Here is a 21,237-nt window from a genome sequence, read left to right on the forward strand (position 1 = left end):
TGTGCGTTTCCCTGATCATTAGTGATGTGGAGCATTTTTCATATATTTGTTGGGCATTTGTGTATCTTCTTTTGAGATCGTCTCCCCATGTCCTTAGCCCACTTTTCGATGGGATTGTTTTTTTTCTTCCTGATTTCTTTGTGTTTCTTGTAGATTCTGGATATTAGTCCTTTGTCTAATGTATAGATTGTAAAGATTTTCTCCCACTCTTTGGGTTGTCTCTTTACTCTGCTGATTGTTTCTTTTGCTGTGCAGAAGCTTTTTAGTTTTATGAAGTCCCATCTACTTATCTTTGTTTTTGTTGCATTTGCTTTGGGTTTTTGGACATGAAGTCATTGCCTAAGCCAATGTCTTAAAGGGTTTTTCTGATGTTATCTTCTAGAATTTTTACAGTTTCAGGTCTTACATTTAAGTCCTTGATCCATCTTGAGTTGATTTTTGTATAAGGTGAAAGATGAGGATCCAGTTTAATTCTTCTACATGTGGCTTGGCAATTATCCCAGCACTATTTGTTGAATAGGGTGTCCTTTCCCCACTTTATGTTTTTGTTTGCTTTGTCAAAGATGGTCTGTAAGTACCTGGGTTTATTTCTGGGTTCTCTGTTCTGTTCCATTGGTCTCTGTGTCTATTTCTATACCAGTACCATGCTGTTTTAGTGACTATGGCCTTATAGTATAGTTTGAAGTCAGGTAATATGATGCCTCCAGAGTTTTTCTTTTTGCTTAGTCTTGCTTTGGCTGTGTGGGATCATTTTGGTTCCATATACATTTTAGGATTTTTTTTTTCTAGTTCTGTGAAGAATGATGTTGGTATTTTGATAGGAATTCCACTGAATTTGTATATTGCTTTTGACAGTATGGTCATTTTCACAATATTGATTCTGCCCATCCATGAGCATGGGGTATGTTTCCATTTGTGTGTGTTGTCTATGATTTCTTTCAGCAGTGTTTTGTAGTTTTCTTTGTATAGAGGTCTTTTGCCTCTTTGGTTAGGTATACTCCTAAGTATTTTATTTTACTTTTTGTAGCTATTGTAAAGGGGGTTGCGTTCTTGACTTGATTCTCAACTTGGTTGCTGTTGGTGTATAACAGAGCTACTGATTTGTTTCTGTTAATTTTGTATCTTGAAACTTTGCTGAATTCATTTATCAGTTATAGGAGCTTTTTGAAGGAGTCTTTAGGCTTTTCTAGGTATATGATCATGTCGTCAGCAAACAGCGACAATTTGACTCCTCTTTATTGATTTAGATGCCCTTTATTTCTTTCTCTTGTCTGATTGCTCTGGCTAGGACTTCTAGTACAATGTTGAATAGAAGTGGTGAGAGTGGGCATCCTCCTTGTCTTGTTTCAGTTCTCAGGGTTCAAGTTTTCAACTTTTCCCCATTCAGTATTATGTTGGCTGTGGGTTTGTAATCATGGCTTTTATTACATTAAGGTATGTCCCATTTCTGCTGATTTTGCTGAGGGTTTTAATCTTTAAGGGATGCTGACTTTTGTCAAATGCTTTTTTCTGCATCTATTGAAATGATCATGTGATTTTTGTTTTTAATTCTGCTTATGTGATGTATCACATTTATTGACTTGCATATGTTAAACCATCCCTGCATCCTGGTATGAAACCCAGGTCATAGTGGGTTATCTTTTTGATATGCTGTTGTATTTGGTTAGCTAGCATTTTGTTAAGGATTTTTGCATCTATAGGCTGCGTGCGGTGGCTCATGCTTGTAATCCCAGCACTTTAGGAGGCTGAGGTGGTTGGATCACCTGAAGTCAGGAGTTCAAGACCACCCTGGACAGCATTGTGAAACCCCATGTCTACTAAAAATACAAAATTAGCCGGGCGTGGTGGCACATGCCTGTAATCCTGGCTACTTGGGAGGTTAACAGGAGAATCACTTGAATCCGGGAGGCAGAGGTTGCTGTGAGCCGAGATCATGCCATTGCACTCCAGCCTGGGCAAAAAGAGCAAAACTCTGTCTCAAAAAAAAAAAAAAAAGGAGTTTTGCATCTATATTTGTCAGAGATATTGATCTGTAGTTTTCTTTTTTTGTTATGTTCTTTCCTGGTTTTGGTATTAGAGTGCTATTGGCTTCATAGAACAATTTAGGGAAGATTCCCTATTTCTATATCTTGTGGAATAGGGTCAGTAGGATCGGTACCAATTCTTCTTTGAATGTCTGATAGAATTCAGCTGTGATTCTGTGGTCCTGGAATTTTTTTGTTGGCAGTTTTTTTGTTTTGTTTTGTTTTTAATTACCACTTCAATCTCACTGCTTGTTATTGGTCTGTTCAGAGTTTCTATTTCTTCCTGGTTTAATCTAGGAGGGTTGTCTATTTCGAGGAATTTATCCATCTCTTCTAGGTTTTCTGTGTGCATAGAGGTTTTCTATGCGCATAAAGGTGTCAGAGTAGCCTTTAATGATCTTTTGTATTTCTGTGGTATCAGTTGTAATATCTCCTGTTTCACTTCTAATTGAGCGTATTTGGATTTTCTCTTTTTCTTCCTTAATCTCGCTAATCATCTATCGATTTAATTTATCTTTTCAAAGAACCAGCCATTTGTTTCATTTATTTTTTGTATTGTTTTTTGTTCATTTGTTTGTTTGTTTCCATTGCATTTAGTTCTGCTCTGATCTTGGCTATTTCTTTTCTTCTGCTGGGTTTGGGTTTGGTTTGTTCTTGTTTCTCTAGTTCTCTGAGGTGTTACTTTAGATTGTCTATTTTTGCTCTTTCAGATTTTTTGATGTGGCATTTAAGTCTATGAACTTTCCTCTTAGCACTCCCTTTACTGAATCCCAAAGGTTTTAATAGATTGTGTCACTATTATCATTCAGTTCAAAGAATTTTTTAATTTCCATCTTGATTTTATTGTTAACCCTGTGATCGTTCAAGAGCAGGTTGTTTAATTTCTATGGTTTTGAGGGTTCCTTTTGGAGTTAATTTCCACTTTTATTCTACTGTGGTCTGAGAGAGTACTTGATATAATTTCAGTTTTCTTAAATTTATTGAGACTTGTTTTGTGGTCTATCATATGGTCTATCTTGGAGAATGTTCCATGTGCTGATGAATGGAATGTATATTCTGCAGTTGTTGGGTAGAATGTTGTGTAAATATCTCTTAACGCTCATTTGATCTAGGGTATATTTTAAATCCATTGTTTCTTTGTTGACTTTCTGTCTTGATGACCTGTCTAGTGCTGTCAGTGGAGTATTGAAATCTCCCACTATTATTGTGTTGCTATCTATCTCATTTCTTAGGTCTAGTAGTAGTTGTTTTATAAATTTGGGAGTTCCAGTGTTAGTGCATATATATTTAGGATTGTGATATTTTCCTGTTGGACAAGTTCTTTTATCATTATATAATGTCAAAATATAATGTCTTTGTCTTTTTTAACTGCTGTTGCTTTAATGTTTGTTTTGTCTAAGAATAGCTACTCCTGCTCACTTTTGGTGTCCATTTGTATGGGTTAAATTTTTTCCCACCTCTTTACCTTAAGTCGATTTGAGTCCTTATGTGTTAGGCAGTCTCTTGGAGACAGCAGATACTTGGTTGGTTAATTCTTATCCATTCTGCTATTCTGTATCTTTTAAGTAGAGCATTTAGGCCACTTACATTCAACATTAGTATTGAGATGTGAGGTACTGTTCTATTCATTGTGCTATTTGTTGCCTGATACCTTTTTTTTTCTTAAATTTATTATATCTTTGTTTTATAGGTCCTGTGAGATTTATGTTTTAACGAGGTCCTATTTTGGTGTATTTCAAGGATGTGTTTTAAGATTTAGAGCTTCTGTTAGCAGTTCTAACAGAACTGCTAAATGTGGTGCTGGTTTGGTAGTGGCAAATTCTCTCAGCATTTGTCTGAAAAAGACTGTATCTTTCCTTCATTTATGAAGTTTAGTTTCACTGGATATGAAAATCTTGGCCAATAATTTTTTTTTTTTTTTTAAGGAGGCTGAAGATGGAGCCCTAATCCCTTCTAGCTTGTAGGGTTTCTGCGGAGAAATTTGCTGTTAACCTGATAGGTTTTCCTTTTTAGGTTACCTGGTGCTTTTTCCTCACAGCTTTTAAGATTCTTTCCTTCATCTTGACTTTAGATAACCTGATGACTATGTGCCTAGGCAATGATCTTTTTGCGATAAATTTCCCAGGTGTTCTTTGAGCTGCTTTGTATTTAGATCTCTAGCAAGGTTGGGAAGTTTTCCTTGATTATTCCCTCAAATATGTTTTTCAGACTTGTTGATTTCTTCCTCAGGAACACCATATTCATAGTTTTGATCATTTAACATAATCCCAACTTCTTGGAGGCTTTGTTTGTTTATTTATTTTGATTGTCTTTTCTTTCTCTTTGTGGATTGAGTTAATTCAAAAACTTGTCTTTGAGCTCTGAAATTCTTTATTCTGCTTGTTGGATTCTATTGCTGAGACTTTCCAGTGCATTTTACATTTCTGTAAGTGTGTCCTTCATTTCCAGAAGTTGTGATTATTTTTTATTTATGCTATCTAGTTCACTGAAGATTTTTCCCTTCATATCTTGTATCACTTTTTTTATTTCATTAAGTTGGACTTCACCTTTCTCTGCTGCCTCCTTGATTAGCTTAATAATCAACCTTCTGAATTCTTTTCCTGGCAATTCAGGGATTTCTTCTTGGTTTCAATCCATTGCGATCCATTGCTGATAAGTTAGTGTTATCTTTTGGGGGAGGGGGGTATTTAAGAACTTTGGTTTTGTCATATTACCACAATTGTTTTTCTGGTTCCTTATTTGGGCAGACAATGTCAGAGGGAAGTTCTGAGGCTCAAGGGCTGCTGTTCAGATTCTTTTGTCCCACCAGTTGTTCCCTTGATGTAGTGCTCCCCTTCTTCCCCTAGGGATGGGGCTTCCTGAGAGCCAAACTGTAATGATTGTTATTTCTCTTCTGGATCTGGCCACCCAGCAGAGTTACCAGGCTCCAGACTGGTAGTGGGGCATGTCTGCACAGAGTACTGTAATGCAAACTGTCTTCAGGTCTCTCAGCCATGGATAGCAGCACAGTTTTCTGCTGTCTCTGGGGCCTGCCGGAGCAATCTGCTTCCTTCAAGGGTCTGTGGGTTCTCCTGATCCACCTTTGTCTCACATTACCTTATGCTGGTGCCTCTGCCTAGAAGATCCTCTTTGTCCTTCAAAATTCGTCATCCTTTAAGATTCAGCTTAGATATCACCTTCTTTGGTGATGAGTAAAGCCTCCGTGTCAATTACTTCTTCCTCTGTGCCCTTGTGGCACTTTGTTCATATAGTTAAAGTGGTATTTCTTATGGTGTGTTTTAGTGTCTATATTGTAATCTCAAGGGCAAGGTTTGTATCTTATTCATCTTTCTGTTCCTGGTTCTGTGTGTTGCTTGACAGAGTGGGGGTTAAGTAAATGTTGCTAAGTTGTATGGTGTTAACATCTAAAAATTAGGAAGGTAGTAAAGGATTCATTGGGCAAAGAGAAAAATTCTTATTTTTCCATCTTAAATGTATATTCTTTTGGTGTTTCACTTAGTTTCTCTTTTTTCTCCCCTTAGTATACAACACACTCATTTGTGTTTCTCAGACAACTGATACTTCATTTTCCTTATATAAAGATCACCAACTTGAAATAGCTGTGTCCAGAGTCATAAGCTAGTAAGGTGGTGGAAGTGAGGTTTGTCTGCCTTAAGTGCTCAGACACGTAGCTACTTGGCCACTCCTTACCATGTGTGTCCCCATGAATAAGTTACAGAGTTTTCTGAGTCTGTTTATAAGTGTAAATAAAGGATAATAATAGCACCTACCTCATAGGGTTCTTGGGAGAAATGAATAAGAATATCTATGTGAACACTTAGAGCTTGGCCCAAAGTAAGTACCCAATAAACAGAGCTGCACCATCAATTATTATTACTACTTTATGTTATGTAGGAGACATACGGATAACCTTTCTTTTCTTAGTTTAGACTGTTAGGAGTCATGGAAATTAAGAGTTTTGGCCCATCTTTAAAAGCCGTCTGCCAGTCCACACTTTATATAGTCTTAGAATATTACATTTGGAAGGGATTTTGGAGGCCAAGTGATCTAACAGGTGCTTATCCAAAGCAGCAGTCCTCTCTGCAGTTTTCAGTCAAAGGTGATTAGTCATCTAGAGACTGTCAGAGCATTTATAGTAATATAAGTTGCCACTTTAGAAGGAACATGTGATTGTTTAAAAATCATGTATGGGGTGCTTTTTTTTTTTCTTCTTTTTTTGGTCTGTCTTCTGTAAGATTGTAAAAATCCTTTATTCACACTGTAATCCTTAGTTCTTCAAAATATCTGGACAGACTAACCTCTGTAGTAGTGGTTCTCAAAATGTGGCCCAGGGATCCTTTTTAACTCAGACACTTTCCCCAGGAATCTTTCTTCTTTTATCCCCTTTCTTTTAAATCAGAGAATCTATGAAGACCCTGGTCGTGTAGACTAAGTTCTTTTTGTGAATTTTTCTGTAGCAAGACTCAATGACCTAAAAATGTTTAAGGATTACTGGCTTGGACATGCTTGTGATTACATTTTGCCCTGAGATGAATTATGACATATGCATCTCAACGGGACAAAAAAAAAAAGGGTTAAGAACCACTGATTTTTAGTTTTATCATAATGATAAGAAAGTTATTGAATAAAATGGTTAGGAATTACACAAAAAGGGGGAAATCAGAGTTAAAACAGAGATAGAGACATAAAGTTCACCTGTGTCCACTGAGCCACTGCCCTGACATCTTTTGTAGAAGCCTTCTGTCTGCTTAGGGAATGGTTTCTGACATAATAAGGGATGCTAAGCAGAAAGTAAAGTGGCCTTTTTTTTTTTTTTTTTTGAAAACATGTATGCTCCAGAATAAGGAATAACTGTTTTGTCTTGCAGTGGATAATCACTTTAGTTAAACATATATAGTGTTGTGACTGTTATATATTCAAATACACACATATGCACACATACAAATATGGTGCTTAACATAGTCCTATATCCCCTTCAAGATCAACCCCATCCCTGTTTGTTTTTCCCTTGCTGTACCAAGTCATATACTGTGCTTTTGTTAATATAATAGATAATATTCTCTCCTCAAAATAGTCATCCTGCCTCCTTAAGACCACAAAATGTTATCACATGGGAAAGCACTATTGGAGTGCAGACTAACTGAGAAGTAGGCAGAAAACCTTGTAAGTTTGCTTTTCTGAGTTCTCTTTAGGTCATTGTCACCCCAAATGAATTTCCTTAGCAAGTTTTGATAAAACTCATCCACATTTATATTTTGTTTTTGTACACAACTATCGGTCTTGTCATTAGCCAATAATCACAGTAATGCCTATGAGATATGTAACATTTCCATAATTTTGCACAATATCTAAAATAAAAAGTATAGCTATACATATATTTTAAAATTCAGTAGAGGGCACAGTACCATATATTAAATATGCTAAAATTTGAATAAAAGTGTAAACTATGTTTTAAAACATTTTTGTGTTTTTTTTAAACTTAAATTGATAAAATCATTGAAGGTATCCTAATAATGAAAGTTGCAGGGGACATAATTGTTTTATATTTTTGAAACATATATTGTGCAGAGTTAAGAGGGGAATTGAAGGCAGGGACACATGCTGATGCCTTTAGCCTTTTCTTTTTTATTTTTCAACATAAATATGTAAGGTGCCTTCTCTGCCAGTGAGCTACCTGCTTCAATGCAAATTAAAGTCTGTATGGTGTATGGACTTAATAAGGTGAACTAAACATTGCTTTTTTATCCTCTCAGAACTTCTACTTAAGGATTGGCATAAAGTGAGAATTCCTCCAGTATTGTCCAACCTTTCTCACTTAGGATTTGGTACTGCATCGTGCCCAAGTGGGTGTTGAATAAATGCTGTTTGATGATGATAAAATAATTTTTTTAGGATGAATTCTCTTTATGTTTATGTGGGGCACAGTTCTCACAGGGCTCTCAGAGTCTTTGGAAAACAGAAATCTTGTTTGAACTTCAACTGTTGTACTGTATAAATTTTGCCTGTTAAGCTACTATAATTTTATATGAATCTTCTTTTTTTTTTTTTGAGACAGAGTTTCACTCTCGTCACCCAGGCTGGAGTGCAATGACGCAATCTTAGCTGACTGCAACGTCCACCTCCTGGGATCAAGCAATTCTCCTGCCTCAGCCTCCTGAGTAGCTGGGATTACAGGCATCTGCCACCACACCTGACTAATTTTTGTATTTTTAGTAGAGACGAGGTTTCACCATGTTGGCCAGGCAGGTCTCAAACTCCTGACCTCAGGTGATCCGCCTGCCTTGGCCTCCCAAAGTTCTGGTATTACAGGCGTGAGCCACCGTGCCCAACCATGAATTTTTTAAAAATTGGTTTATTTGGCACGGTGCAAAATCCTGTAAACATTTGAATGTAATATAGCGGATTTTAACTAGAATATTTAGGAAGAATAAGAGTCATTGAATTTGAATAATAAACACAAAGACTTTTCAAGGGTGTAATTTGAGTTTAGGAGTTTTATGAATAGGACTCATTCACTGTATGTTTACTCACTGCTAAATGACAAGATAATTGTTATTGCATAGAGCGTTTGAAAAATTAGAATGTTAGCACAACATCCTGAAATTGTCTCTGTGTAGATATGTATTGTCTGAATGCATGTGGCAAGCAGTTTTATTTTGGACTCATGAAAACATTAATTTCTAAACATTTTCTTAGTTTCCTTTAAATCAACAAACTTCATGAGAAAATATCACTGTTTCCTTGCAGGGTGGGTGTAGGAAATGATGTATTCTGCTCCAAGATATGCTTTGGGGAAATTACTTGGAAGTCAAGGACTCTCAAGTAGAAAAACTTCAACTTCAATTTGTTATAACATGTTCTATAAATCTATTAAATCTTGACAAGTGAAGACATGTAAATGTGGCATTCGAAACAAAGAGCTGTAGAGGTTTTCCCCTTTCACAGTAGGGTCACTTACTAGATAATTTGCATTGATTGAATATTTGAAAAATAGTCTAGAATAATTGTATTATCTTCTTACTTTCTCATCATTAATGTTGTATATATTACTTTCTTTCAGTTGGATATGTCAAGTGACCAGATAGCTGCCAATCTACAAGCGGTTATTAATGAAGTTTGTAGGCACAGACCACTGAATTTGGGTAAGTGGTTTGCTGAGGGTAGACTTCCCTATGACCCCGCAATACTTTAAAATGTAAAATATGAAGAAAAAAGTCAAGTTAACATGCAAGTATAATAGCAAAATGTAAAATATTAAATAAAATATCAAGTTAACATGCAAATATTATATTTCCAGGGATTAGATAAATAAATTTAATTCTCCAAAGGATTTCTCTAGCATTAATGAGGAATGCATCCTGAAACCTTTGTAGATTCCCACATTATGACTACTAATAAATGTAGCAAAGTTTGAAAGAAAACCGTAACTGATTGCTTTAAACTTACAGTGATGTTAGGGACTAAAATTATTTCTAAAATGACATTTTGAAGCCAGATCATTAACTTTGTCATTGGCACTAGCAGTTGGTTTTCTTAATCTTATTTATTTATTACAGGAAAGAAAGAAGATCATTTTATTGTGTCATGAGAGTCATTTATAAATGAGGTGATTCATAGAGAATCACTCAACTCAGTTGAGATGCGAAAACAGTGTTGTAGGCTGGAACACAGGTGTCCAGTTTCTTTATCATCGTATTGTGTGCTGTTCAAATTCCTTCCTCAGACAAATTTCACTTGTGGATGGTTGAAGCCAAGCAAGGGTCCATTATACTCGATTGATTATTCATTTGTAGGCTTACCATGATAAGAATTTGTCAGGTTTACTTTTATAACCAAGTTTATAATTAAAACACAATCTTAAGCTATTTTTCACCTTCTTTGGGAGTTAACCATACTGGTGAATAAATATCACCCTTGTTAATTCTCTTGTCCTAAATATGGCCATACTACTAAGTAATTGGATGTGTATGGATTCTTATAGTCCACAGAGAACTTTGATTTCAGTACAGGATCCTCTGAGACCATAGTAGGAGTAGATGATGGACAGCAAATCCTCAAAATGTTGTTATTCTCTTTTTGCTATTTCATATGAAGCCCCCTTAGCATGTTTAAATGTTGTGATTCTCTTTTTGCAACTTTATTTTATTTTTTGAGACAGGGTCTCACTCTGTCGCCCATGCTAGAGTGCAGTGGCTTGATGTCAGCTCACTGCAACCTCCGCCTCCCAGGTTCAAGCAATTCTCCTGCCTCAGCCTCCCAAGTAGCTGGGATTATAGGCGCCTGCCACCATGTCAGCTAATTTTTGTATTTTTAGTAGAGATGGGGTTTCATCATGTTGGCCAGGCTGGTCTCGAACTCCTGACCTCAGGTGATCCACCCACCTTGGCCTCCCAAAGTGCTGGGATTACAGGTGTGAGCCATGGTGTCTGGCTGTCTTTTTGCTATTTTAAATGAAGCCCCTTAACATTGTTCTTATGAAAAGCATTTTAGTTTTTAGGGAACTTTACCAACTGTGTGGTAACACAAAGGTAGCATCTGTGCTGACTGTTTTAAATAAATATTTATAATATTTCCATCAAATGTAAATATCACCACCTGTTCCCTTCACTGTTGACTTTGCAATAAAATAAATTGTAGGTGATCATCTTCTGGAAGAGAGAAATGAATTATTAGTGAGTATATGTAGTTTCAAGGATAAATCTCTAATATTCTAGAGTACAACTAGTTTGTCTTATATTCTAGAAATGAAACTATCTTCCTCTTCTTATAATTCAAAATGTTATACAGTAATACAAAAAGTTTAGTAATACAGTACTCTTCATGTGAAAATATGACATGAGTTCTGTAAGTTTTCTTGTTGCATATTTGTACAGCATGTCCTTGAATAATATCCTTTTGTCCAATGTTATTTCATTATAACATTCATAAGAAAAAAATAGATTCCTGGCCAGAGCCACTGTCTGTGTGGAGTTCGCATGTTCTCATGTCTGCATGGGTTCTCTGGGTACTTCGGTTTTCTCCCACATCCCAAAGATGGGCATATTAGGTTAATTGGTATGTCTGCGTGGTCCTGGTGTGAATGAGTGTGGGGGGTGTGTACGTGTGCCCTGCAATGAGATGCTGCTTATCTGGAGATCATTCCCACCTATGCTCTGACCTGCCGGGATAGGCTTTGGCCTCCCGCAACCCTGGACTGGAATAAGGGAGTTGGAAGATGAATGAATGAATGCAAACTATTGTAAAATAAAAATGTGCAAAGTATATGATGATCATACAAATGCAGGACAATAAATGATGTGGTATGAAAGCACTCAGGGAGCCAATCATATTTGTTAGTTTGTTTTTGAACTGCATGGTGGCAGATGGCGCTTCTTACGGTTTTCATTTTGCAAACACTTAGTCTTTGATTTAAGTCACCACCACTATGACTCCTGTCACTGTGATTTACCAACAGTTGGGTAAATAATTATTGCTTTTATTAATCTTAAATGTATTTATAGTTCAAATTTATTTCAGTGGTTAATATTAGAAGTGTTTGAGCTCTTTATTTAGAAGCTTGGTGATATTTTTGTGACTAGAAATTTGTCTTCGAAACTTAACTCTTATTAATTAGCCTATGGTACAATTGATTTCTCTATAAGTTGTTTTGCTTAAAGTTGCAGTTTCCAAGAACCTAGTGACAGTATTTAGTGAGGGTTTACTGTATTTGCTCATGAGGTGGTATTGTGATATAAAATCAAAGTTGATTCTCGTTTTTGTTTCCAGGTCCCTTTGTGATACGGGCTTTCCTTCGTAGTTCAACAAGTGAAGGTTTATTACTGAAGATTGATCCATTGTTGCCTAAAGAAGTAAAAAATGAAGAAAGTAAAAAAGACATCTAAATGTGTTGAATTGTGAAATTACTTTAAGTGGTTTAAGAAGCAATGGAGAAAATTATAAAACTGCATAATTTTTACATTTGATGTCTCGTTATTGATCATACTTGAAAGTGAACTTTAACACTGAAAAATCTTAGTCATTTCAAGAATAAGAAAATAAAATTTTCTCTTTGTCTGAACCTGCCTTTTAGACCCTGTGACATTTTCTTTTTTAGAATCCAGAGTCTACATATTGGTAATTATAGCAGCAGTTTCTAGCTTGATAACTTTCCCTTGGGAGTCATAACCATCTGAGGGAATGGTAACATCCTCAGTTCCCATAAAGCAGAAAATGGCAGAATCATGAGGTACATCACAAATATAACTATTTTCTTTAAAAAAAAAAAAAGGAAGGAAAATATGCATTCCAAAGAATTCTGAGTACTATTTTTGATAGCATGAATATAGAAAATTGCTAAGTCACTAAAACATGTGTTGGGTTATCTCTTTTTAGGAATCGGTTTGTAATTATATATATAATATGTATATGTAATATATAGTTATATATTATGTAATTATGTAGTATATGTAATATATATTATATAATTATATATGATAATATATACATTTGTAAAATACCACATATTTTTATGATGCTTTGCAATCTACAAGGCACTGTATACAGTGTTTTCATATACGTGACCTCATTTGCTCCTGAATTTCTCTGCTTAATAGTATAACAAGTGTTTGGTTAGTGTTTGTCGAATGAACATTCCCATGAAGTAGCTAGAACAACTTCATTCTTGGATTAAAAATCAGGACAAGAAGTAAAGCATCTTGCATCAGGTACCAGTTTGCAGACCGATATTAATCCTTAAGTGCTTACTGATTTATGACAAAATGAAAAAAAAATAAGGATTATTTTGGCATGCAATTGCCAGCTGTCCTTTCTTGGGAATGATTACTTGAAGTATCTTCCACCTTTTTAGGGGTTATTTGAATGAATTTTCTTTTATGAAATAATAGTGATGGTGAATTTGTTGGTGGGGTTTAAATACCTAGTTTGTTTTTGTTTTGTTATTATTTTTTTCTCATTAATGAGTCTCATTTTATTTTAGTTTTGGTGTTGACTCACCAGCTCTAGCTTTTCAAGGTAAAATCTTTTTTGAAGAAGAGCTGGGTAACACAATTCTCACAATTACAAAATGTATTATTTTAAAACAATTAGATTTCTAATAACACAAATTATTTTGATTCATTTTGCATTGATCTACTTGGGAACCATAAATCTGCCTAGAGCACAGAGAATTAGCACACTCAACTTGGCCAAGGAATAGACATGTTTCAAGATGAAATTCATCACTACCAATGAAGTATTTATTCTTGCCAAGGCTGTTCTGCTTAAATCTAATCAAGCTTATAGACCTACATCTCAGTTTACAGAAGATACAAGAGATGGAGGTACAAATCAACTGACCTCAAGTGGGAATAATTAGGCCAATTCAGAATGTGGGATGTGATGCAGTTCAACCCTCCCAGCCTCATAGAAACAAGCAGAAGGAGAAACCATTAAAGATAAATCAGACGTAACAATTAATGTGGGTTAGTGATTAGAGTGTAGTTTGAAAACATCAGCTATACAAGACATTTGAGGGAAAATGGATTAATACCTACTTTGTAAAGAAAATTTTGACAGCTCCATATAGGTCTCCCAAATTCTTTTTGAGATGTTAGTGATCTGAGAATTCCAAATGACTGAATAGCCATAGTACCCCACTAAACTTTTTTTTCCCCACAGGAAAATTAAAACTTAGGGTTTGCTTACCCAAAACAGCAATAACATTACTAGAAAACAATAATGGCAGTTACCTTTTATTGAGTGCTGCTATGGTTTGAATGTGTCCCTCAAAAAGTATGTGTTGGAAACTTAATCCCCAATGCAACAGTGTTGGGAGATGAAGCCTCATGGGAGGTACAAGTCGTGACAGCTCTGCCCTCATGAATGAATTAATGCTGAGTATAGTCATTGGAGATTCCGAAGAGAGGGAGGGTGGGAGGAGGATGGTGAGGGTTGAGAAATGAATAAGTACAATGTACACTATTTGGGTGATAGTTACATTAAAAGGCCCAGGCCACCACTAAGCAATATATCCTGTAACACAACTATACTTGTACCTCTTAAATTTATACAAATTGTAAAAATAATAATAAAAGGGCTTAAGACTGCAAGGAACTCTTGGGCATACCTTGCATGCTTGCTTGCTCTTTCTTCCTCCCTGGCTCGCTTCCTCTTGCCCTTTCTTGCTCTTCTGCCTTCTGCCATGGTATGACTACAGCAAGAAGGTTACCACTAGAAGCCAGCTCCTTCATCATGGTCTTCCAGCCTGCAGACTGCAAGAAATTAATCTCTATGCTTTATAAATTACCTTCTCAGGTATTCTGCTATAACAACACAAAACAGACTAACAAATGCGTACTGCCTTCTTATACTTTAGATGCATCCTCTCATTTCATCCTCACAGCAATTCACTAAGCAGAGTGGTACTCCCATTTCACAGGTAAGGAAAATGAAACTTCTGTGACGTGTCGTAAGTGGCAAACTAAGATTTAAACCCAGATCTGTTTAATTTTAAAGACCTTAGTCTCTTTTAGCCATTGGGCTATTTTACCTCTTTTTAAATATATATTCTAAGATCAACCATTTAATTGAGCAGCTTTAAAATTTTAAAATATTGAATAATTGCCTTTGGTTTCTTGTATTTCTAGTTAATGAATTATGGCAGGGCTGATGTGAAGAAAGTAGAAGTAGAAGAGTTAGAGTGGGATGAGGAAAGAGTAACACAGGATGGAGAGGAAAAGATACCTACCTGTTTTCCACAGTTACCATCTTTTGAAAGCTTACAGATTAATCATTATTTGAAGATCTCAATTTACAAAGTAGAAGCTCTGCTATTTGTAGATTTTCTTTTAATTAATGGATAAGTATAGTCGTTATTGAAAAAATTAAAAATACTGATTAGATATTTTAAAATTCATAATCTGCTACTGAAGGATAACCAGCATTAATATTTTAGTACTTTGTTGTCTTCAGTTGTGAGTATGTATGTATCCGTGTGTGCACATGTTATAAAGTAAGCATTTCGTATATTTAAAATGCCATATGAGGCTGGGTGCGGTGGCTCACGCCTGTAATCCCAGCACTTTGGGAGGCCAAGGTGGGCGGATCACAAGGTCAGGAGATTGAGACCATCCTGGCTAACACAGTGAAACCCCATCTCTACTAAAAATACAAAAAATTAGCCAGGCGTGGTGGCGGGCGCCTGTAGTCCCAGCTACTTGGGAGGCTGAGGCAGGAGAATGGCGTGAACCCGGGAGGCAGAGCTTGCGGTGAGTCAAGATCGTGCCACTGCACTCCAGCTTGGGCGACAGAGCGAGACTCCGTCTCAAACAAACAAAAAAGCCATATGAAAAGCATCATTTTAATGGTTGAACAATAGTCCATCCTATTGATGTTTTATTTTATGGAATCATTCCTCGATTGTTGTACATTTAACTAACTCCAGGATCCCCTTCCCCCCATTATTTGCAGTGCTTTGGAGAAATCATGGGAGTGCAATTTATTTTCTAAGTTTTAGAAGTGGCATTCCGGGGTCAAAAGGTCTGATGTGACTAAAAGGCCTTATTGTGTCTTAGAAAGGTAACTTATTGAGCAGAACAAGCCAGAATAAGGAAATATGATTCGAAAATTTGCTCTAGGCAGGAACATTCCAGGGTCTGAATAAATTACTCTCCACTCTTCCATTAGAGTGCTTTTCCTGTTGCCTAACTAGAGCTTTGTTGAATGTATGCTTCTGGAAAAAGAGTAAAATTACACTATATTACTCAATTTAAATCTTTATATTTTTTTTCTTAGAGAACAGTAAATCAAATTTTTTTTCTTCATTTTGTTTTTATTATAGCAAAATGAAGGGAAAAATTTTCCTTCATAAAATAAAGTTTATTTCTGTTTGCTTAACTTACAACAAGCAGAAAATAAGCTGGGTCTTGCTTTGATCCAGTATTGATGTTTTAAAAGCGGTACACAATATTTGTTAAAGAGAACTATGAAATGCCTTTTTAGAAGCTTCTATAAGAAAAGTAGAAAGTTTAGCCCTACAGCTTTCCTCTCCGCTAGAACTGCAAACTACTGCTACAGTTTTAAATACACTTTTTGTTGTTTATATATCCAGGAAAGTCTTAAAAAAGTAAAGAAACATGCATATAAATGATTGCATAGCAGAACAGAATATGACTGCAAACACTAGAGAAATGAAAGAAATACTATCAAATATACAAAGGTCCTACAATCAACCCCTTAAGCACTTCCCACAAATAGTATTTAAAAACCATCGTTTTGTTCTCAGTCTAATGCTCTCCCAATAGAGCTATCTCAGCTTACTGCCATTGTTTTGTTCTCTACAGACAAAGCCTAGGTTACTAAAAACAATTGAAATAAGTAATCTTCTTAAAGGGTTGCTTCTCCATAATTCTTACTTATATCTGTAAGCAAGCAATCTGAGATTTTAAAAGATGCTAGCTTTTTATCCAAAATGAGATTGGATATGTCAAGTCAGTTTTGTCCCCAAAACAATCTTTCAGAGAAATACTAGAAATTAAATGGTAAAGGGTATTATTTCTTTATTTTTAGTCAAGTACTACACTGGTAGTCAAAAATTCAAAAGATGTGACTCTTTCTTAAAACTGACTAATCTTTTTTTCCAAAATCATTTTAAATTTCATGGCACCACAGAATCACCTAGAATGAGCGTGCTGTTTTTGAACTTGCCTCACGTTAAATAAACTGAGGTGTGAAATGCAAGCCTCCTACATAAAGAAACAGGCAAATTTTGATGCAAATGTATAGGCCAAATGCTGTAAGCGTCAACATTTCAGTTCTTTTACACTATACACCACCCCCCCAACACACACACACAGCCTACTTTGAAACAATTCACTTGCTTCTAAGGACAGTAAGAAAACTAAGCAATATTATGGTCAACAGTACTCCTTAAATTTTAGAAAAACTACATAAGAACATTCTTTTCCCCTTAAAATTGTTTCTACCATTATTGACCTCCACAAATTTTAAGGTGAGTTTTTCTGATGTTTTCTTGTTCCAAATCTATAGAAACCAGAAAAAAGTAAAGGCTCCATGTTTCAGTCAAAAACTTAATCTCCCTGAAAATACTACATGACTCAGTTGGCATTATTCCCCAAGACAGTGGAGTTAACAAAAGAACTAATCCACATTGCATCATAAATAAACTATTATCAAGAGCCTAGACATCTTGATAAGACAGAAAGGTCCACGCTGAACCTAAATGTGTCAGAGCAATCAGTGTTGTACTGTGGCTACAACTTCACTTTTGTAACATTCTATCTTACTCCTTTCTAGGTTAACAGTTCTATGAAATATGAATACGAAAGTTTATTTTTAGTAAGAATGTTGCAAATTATGGTCAACCAACATCTTTCACCAAATACTTCAAGCATAAAAATGAGAATCTTTACAAAAATATACACAGACATAACAAATTGGTAGCTGCCCATATCATTAAACAAACTGGACTCTTAAGAGTGGCTTCTCAACAGCATGTCATTTTAATATAACCATTGCCTGGTACAGGGAAAACTAACAAGTGTTTGTTAAACATCATTGCAACATTGTATTCCTGATAATTTAAGTCAACGAATCTATGAACAAATGAATGATATGTGCCTAAAAATGATCATGGTTTATACTATCAGTGGCCACTGGATTTAGGACTAGTCCAAGATCTTGATCTAGATTTTGACCTAGACCTAGACTGTGACCTTGACTGGGATTTGGAGCAAGGCAGTTCTTTCTTCCTTGATTCCTTTTTATGTCTTGAGCAAGACTTGTAATGTGTTTTGGAATCTGTTTAAGAGGTGCCTCTAGTTTTGACATGCAATGCAGGCCTAGAACATGATTTTAGCCTTCATTTATTTCTTGGGCTGGGACTTGGACCTTGATCTTGAATTGGATTTAGATCTTGCAAAAGAGCGATTTCGGTGTTTAACTCTGTCATTGTTGGAATGGCTTCTGCTACATGATGGTCTTCCAGTCCATCCACCCTTTCTAGGACTATTAGATCTTCTATAGATGTAAATAAAAGTTCGACTTCTTGATCTTCTTTCATAACGTTGGCTTCTAGAATCATAGCGTGAAGAACTGTACACACTCCTACCTTCCTTTGCTTTCATCTGATTTGGGGGTCTTCCAATCCTCCTGTGCAAACTATTTCCATTTGACATCCACAAATCCACTTTCTGTCCAAATTAGGTAAAGCATCTTCAGCATCACGAACATCCTCCAGTTGAACATAAGCAACTCCTCTTGGACAGTGAGTGTAGAAATCAAGTGGAACATACACATCAACTATAGGATCATAACGACCAAATTCATGCCATAAATCTTTGAACCTGCTGTTATTGGCTCCATTCCTGATAAACAGAGGCACCTTGGGGGACACAGGTAGCTGGATATGACCGCTGTGTGAGTCTCAGCACCAGGCACCAGGGGATAATAAGGGACTCAGCAAACTGTCCAGCCCCCAGCGGCTGATCCTCAGACACGCACAGCCAAATTAAATGGCTACTACAGCTAAATTAATTCTTTTATGTAAAAGAGTAGGAATTTACTGGTTTTGTTGTAAATAATAGTGATTCTCAAACTTTAGCTTGTATCCAAATCACTTGAAGGCTTGCAAAACACAAATTACAGCACCCAACCCAGTACTCTGGGATGGACCTTGAACATTTGCATTTCTATCCAGGTGATGGCGATGATGATGATGATGATGATGCTTGTCTAGGGACCACACTTTCAGAACCACTGGTATCTATTAATAGTTCTTTTAACCCTGGCTGGATGTAAAAATCTCTGGCTTTGGTGCCAGCTTTATTTTAAAAATTTCACAAGTCATTCTGATGCACCAGAGTGGAGAATCACTGGTGTGTGAAATTAGCCAAGTTATGAAAGATATAAAATTTGCAATATAAGTCAAGATTTTAAAAAGATAATGCACTGAACTTAAGAGCCAGGACTAGTTTATAATTTTCTGGACTATCGCTATGTGTAAATAATTTAAATTCTGAGTTCTTACCCTATGAGCAAACAACTCAAGTTCTGTGATCTTCTGTAAAACAAGAACATCATACGATGATCATGAACGTACTTGCAAACCAAAATTTTATATATACCTTTTTAGCAGGGAGCATTTCACACTAAGAAGTGATGAAATGTAACATTAATTAGCATTACTAATATAAAAACAAATAAAGATATAAATTTGATGATTTTATTTGTACTGTTTTGTTAACTAGATGCTTAAGATGGGATGGGGGACCTATTAAATAATGATTGTTGGTTTTAAAAATATCTTAATTTTTTACATCAAGTAGTCAATAACAGTGTCCAGTAGGTGGCGATAATAGCCTTTCATACAACTTGAAAATAGTTGTGTACTTACTGGTCAGTAATTGTTTTCTCACTTGCCTGTACAAATAGAAAGCACAAAACACTTTATAGGCCACCTGGAGCTTTATTTCTGAGTAAGTTTTTTGTTTGTTTATTTTATTCTATTTTGGGAATATAACAGAGGTTGCTTTAGGTTTCTGTGATCATGCATATTTAGAGGTTTGTAAAAATTATTTTTTAAACTTTTATTATAGAATTTTTCAAATATGAAGAAAATACCATAATGATTACCCACCCAGCGTCAGCAATGATCAATATTCTGCTATTGTTCCCATTTTACCTGTCCCTTCCATCTTCCCAGCCCCCAGCTTGTCGTCATCCCTTCTACAGCACTTACAAGCAAATCCCACATATCACATCACTGAACCTATAGAGCTTTAAAAATTGTCAAGCTATAATTACCAGATTTTAGGTGCATTATTTCAGAACCCATTGTTTGTTTTACTCTACCAATTGAGTACCATTAGTTTCTGTTTGTTTGTTTTGTTTGGATTATATTTTTCACATAATAATGAACCAAACACCTACTACTAGCTAGTGCTTTGAGAACTGGAAGTAGGTGGCAGCATGATTAGCCACAAAAGGTTGTGTGTAAATATCAATATTTTTAAAATAAAAAATTGATATCTTCAATTAAATTTTTGTTTTTTACTTTTAAAATTTTATTATTTTTTTGAGACAAGGTCTCGCTGTCACCCAGGCTGGAGTGCAGTGGTGCAATCACAGCTCCCTGCAGCCTTGGCCTCCTGGGCTCAAGTGATCCTCTCACCTCAGCCTTCTGAGTAGCTGGGACCACAGGTACATGCCATGGTTCTCACCATGCCTGGCTGTTTTATTTTTTGTACAGATGGGGTCTCACTATGTTGCCCAGGCTGGTCTCGAATTCCTAGGCTCAAGCAAACTGCCCACATCAACCTCCCAAAGTGCTGGAATTACAGGCACACACTCTGGTGCTTGGTTGAATTTTTATTTTTGAATAAAAATATACAATTAGAAATTTATTCTTATCAACAATAGAAGGTATATATGTATATCTTTTTATCCAAGGTATCCAAAAGAACAAAAAGTTTTACTGTATGGTTTTTATCTAAAAAAATGGAAGCATATTAAATTTTGGCAAGTAGAGAAATGAACATAATTAAGAATGTAAAGAAAGAACTCAATGACCCATAATTCCTAAAACAACCCCTTAACATTTTGTTATATTTCTTTTTTCTCCTTCCTATGTGGAGGTCTCCCTCTTCCCTGAAATTGCATGCTTATGTTGGACATAGAGTAGAAGGGGGACATCCTGGCTCTGGAGGTTTTCCACATCTCTGACTCTTCAGTCACTTTCCACTGATAAAAAGCCAACCAAAAAAAAAAAAAAAAAATTCGAAGTATTTGCTAAATGAATAAAAGGCCTAACACTTTCTATATCTCATTATGTGCTATCTAAAACTTTCTTTTTTCTTTTCTTCTTCTTCTTTTTTTTTTTTTTTTTTTTTTTAGGGATAGAGTTTTACTCTGTTGCTTAGGCTGGAATGTGGTAGTATGATCACAGTTCACTGCAGCCTCGAACTCCTGGGCTCTAGCAATCATTCCACCTCAGCCTCCTGAGTAGCTGGGACTACAGGAGCATGCCACCATGATTGGCCAATTAATTTTTTTTTTTTTTTGGTAGAGGTAGGGTCTCGCTATGTTGTCCAGGCTGGTCTAAAATTCCTGGCCTCAGGCAATCCTCCTGCCTTGGCCTCCCAAAGTACTGGGATTGCAGATGTGAGACACTGTACTTGGCCTGTAAAACTTTTTTATTTTTTTATTATACTTTAAGCTT

The 21,237-nt window shown here is 35.9% G+C and overlaps 1 protein-coding gene, 1 long non-coding RNA gene and 1 pseudogene across 3 annotated transcripts in view; 1 reads left to right on the forward strand and 2 right to left on the reverse strand.

The window, feature by feature from the left end:
- The window catches only part of LOC105477241 (mitochondrial ribosomal protein L1), a 93,350-nt gene extending 81,269 nt beyond the window's left edge, over positions 1-12,081 (forward strand). For both annotated transcript variants that reach the window (XM_024791379.2, XM_011733644.2), the window contains 2 exons: positions 9,085-9,166; positions 11,790-12,081. In XM_024791379.2, coding sequence (XP_024647147.2) covers positions 9,085-9,166; positions 11,790-11,905 — 198 coding nt within the window. In that variant the 3' untranslated portion in view covers positions 11,906-12,081. The remainder of the gene's footprint in view (positions 1-9,084; positions 9,167-11,789) is intronic.
- Positions 12,082-14,213: 2,132 nt separating this feature from the next.
- LOC139362406 (uncharacterized) overlaps positions 14,214-21,237 on the reverse strand; it is a 46,918-nt gene continuing 39,894 nt past the window's right edge. Inside the window, exon 3 of the long non-coding RNA XR_011621260.1 lies at positions 14,214-14,272. This is a non-coding gene — a long non-coding RNA (uncharacterized lncRNA). The remainder of the gene's footprint in view (positions 14,273-21,237) is intronic.
- LOC105477380 (serine/arginine-rich splicing factor 10 pseudogene) lies at positions 17,665-19,740 on the reverse strand (annotated as a pseudogene).

The sequence above is a fragment of the Macaca nemestrina genome, chromosome 3 (assembly GCF_043159975.1).
Source record: "Macaca nemestrina isolate mMacNem1 chromosome 3, mMacNem.hap1, whole genome shotgun sequence".
NCBI lineage: Eukaryota > Metazoa > Chordata > Mammalia > Primates > Cercopithecidae > Macaca > Macaca nemestrina.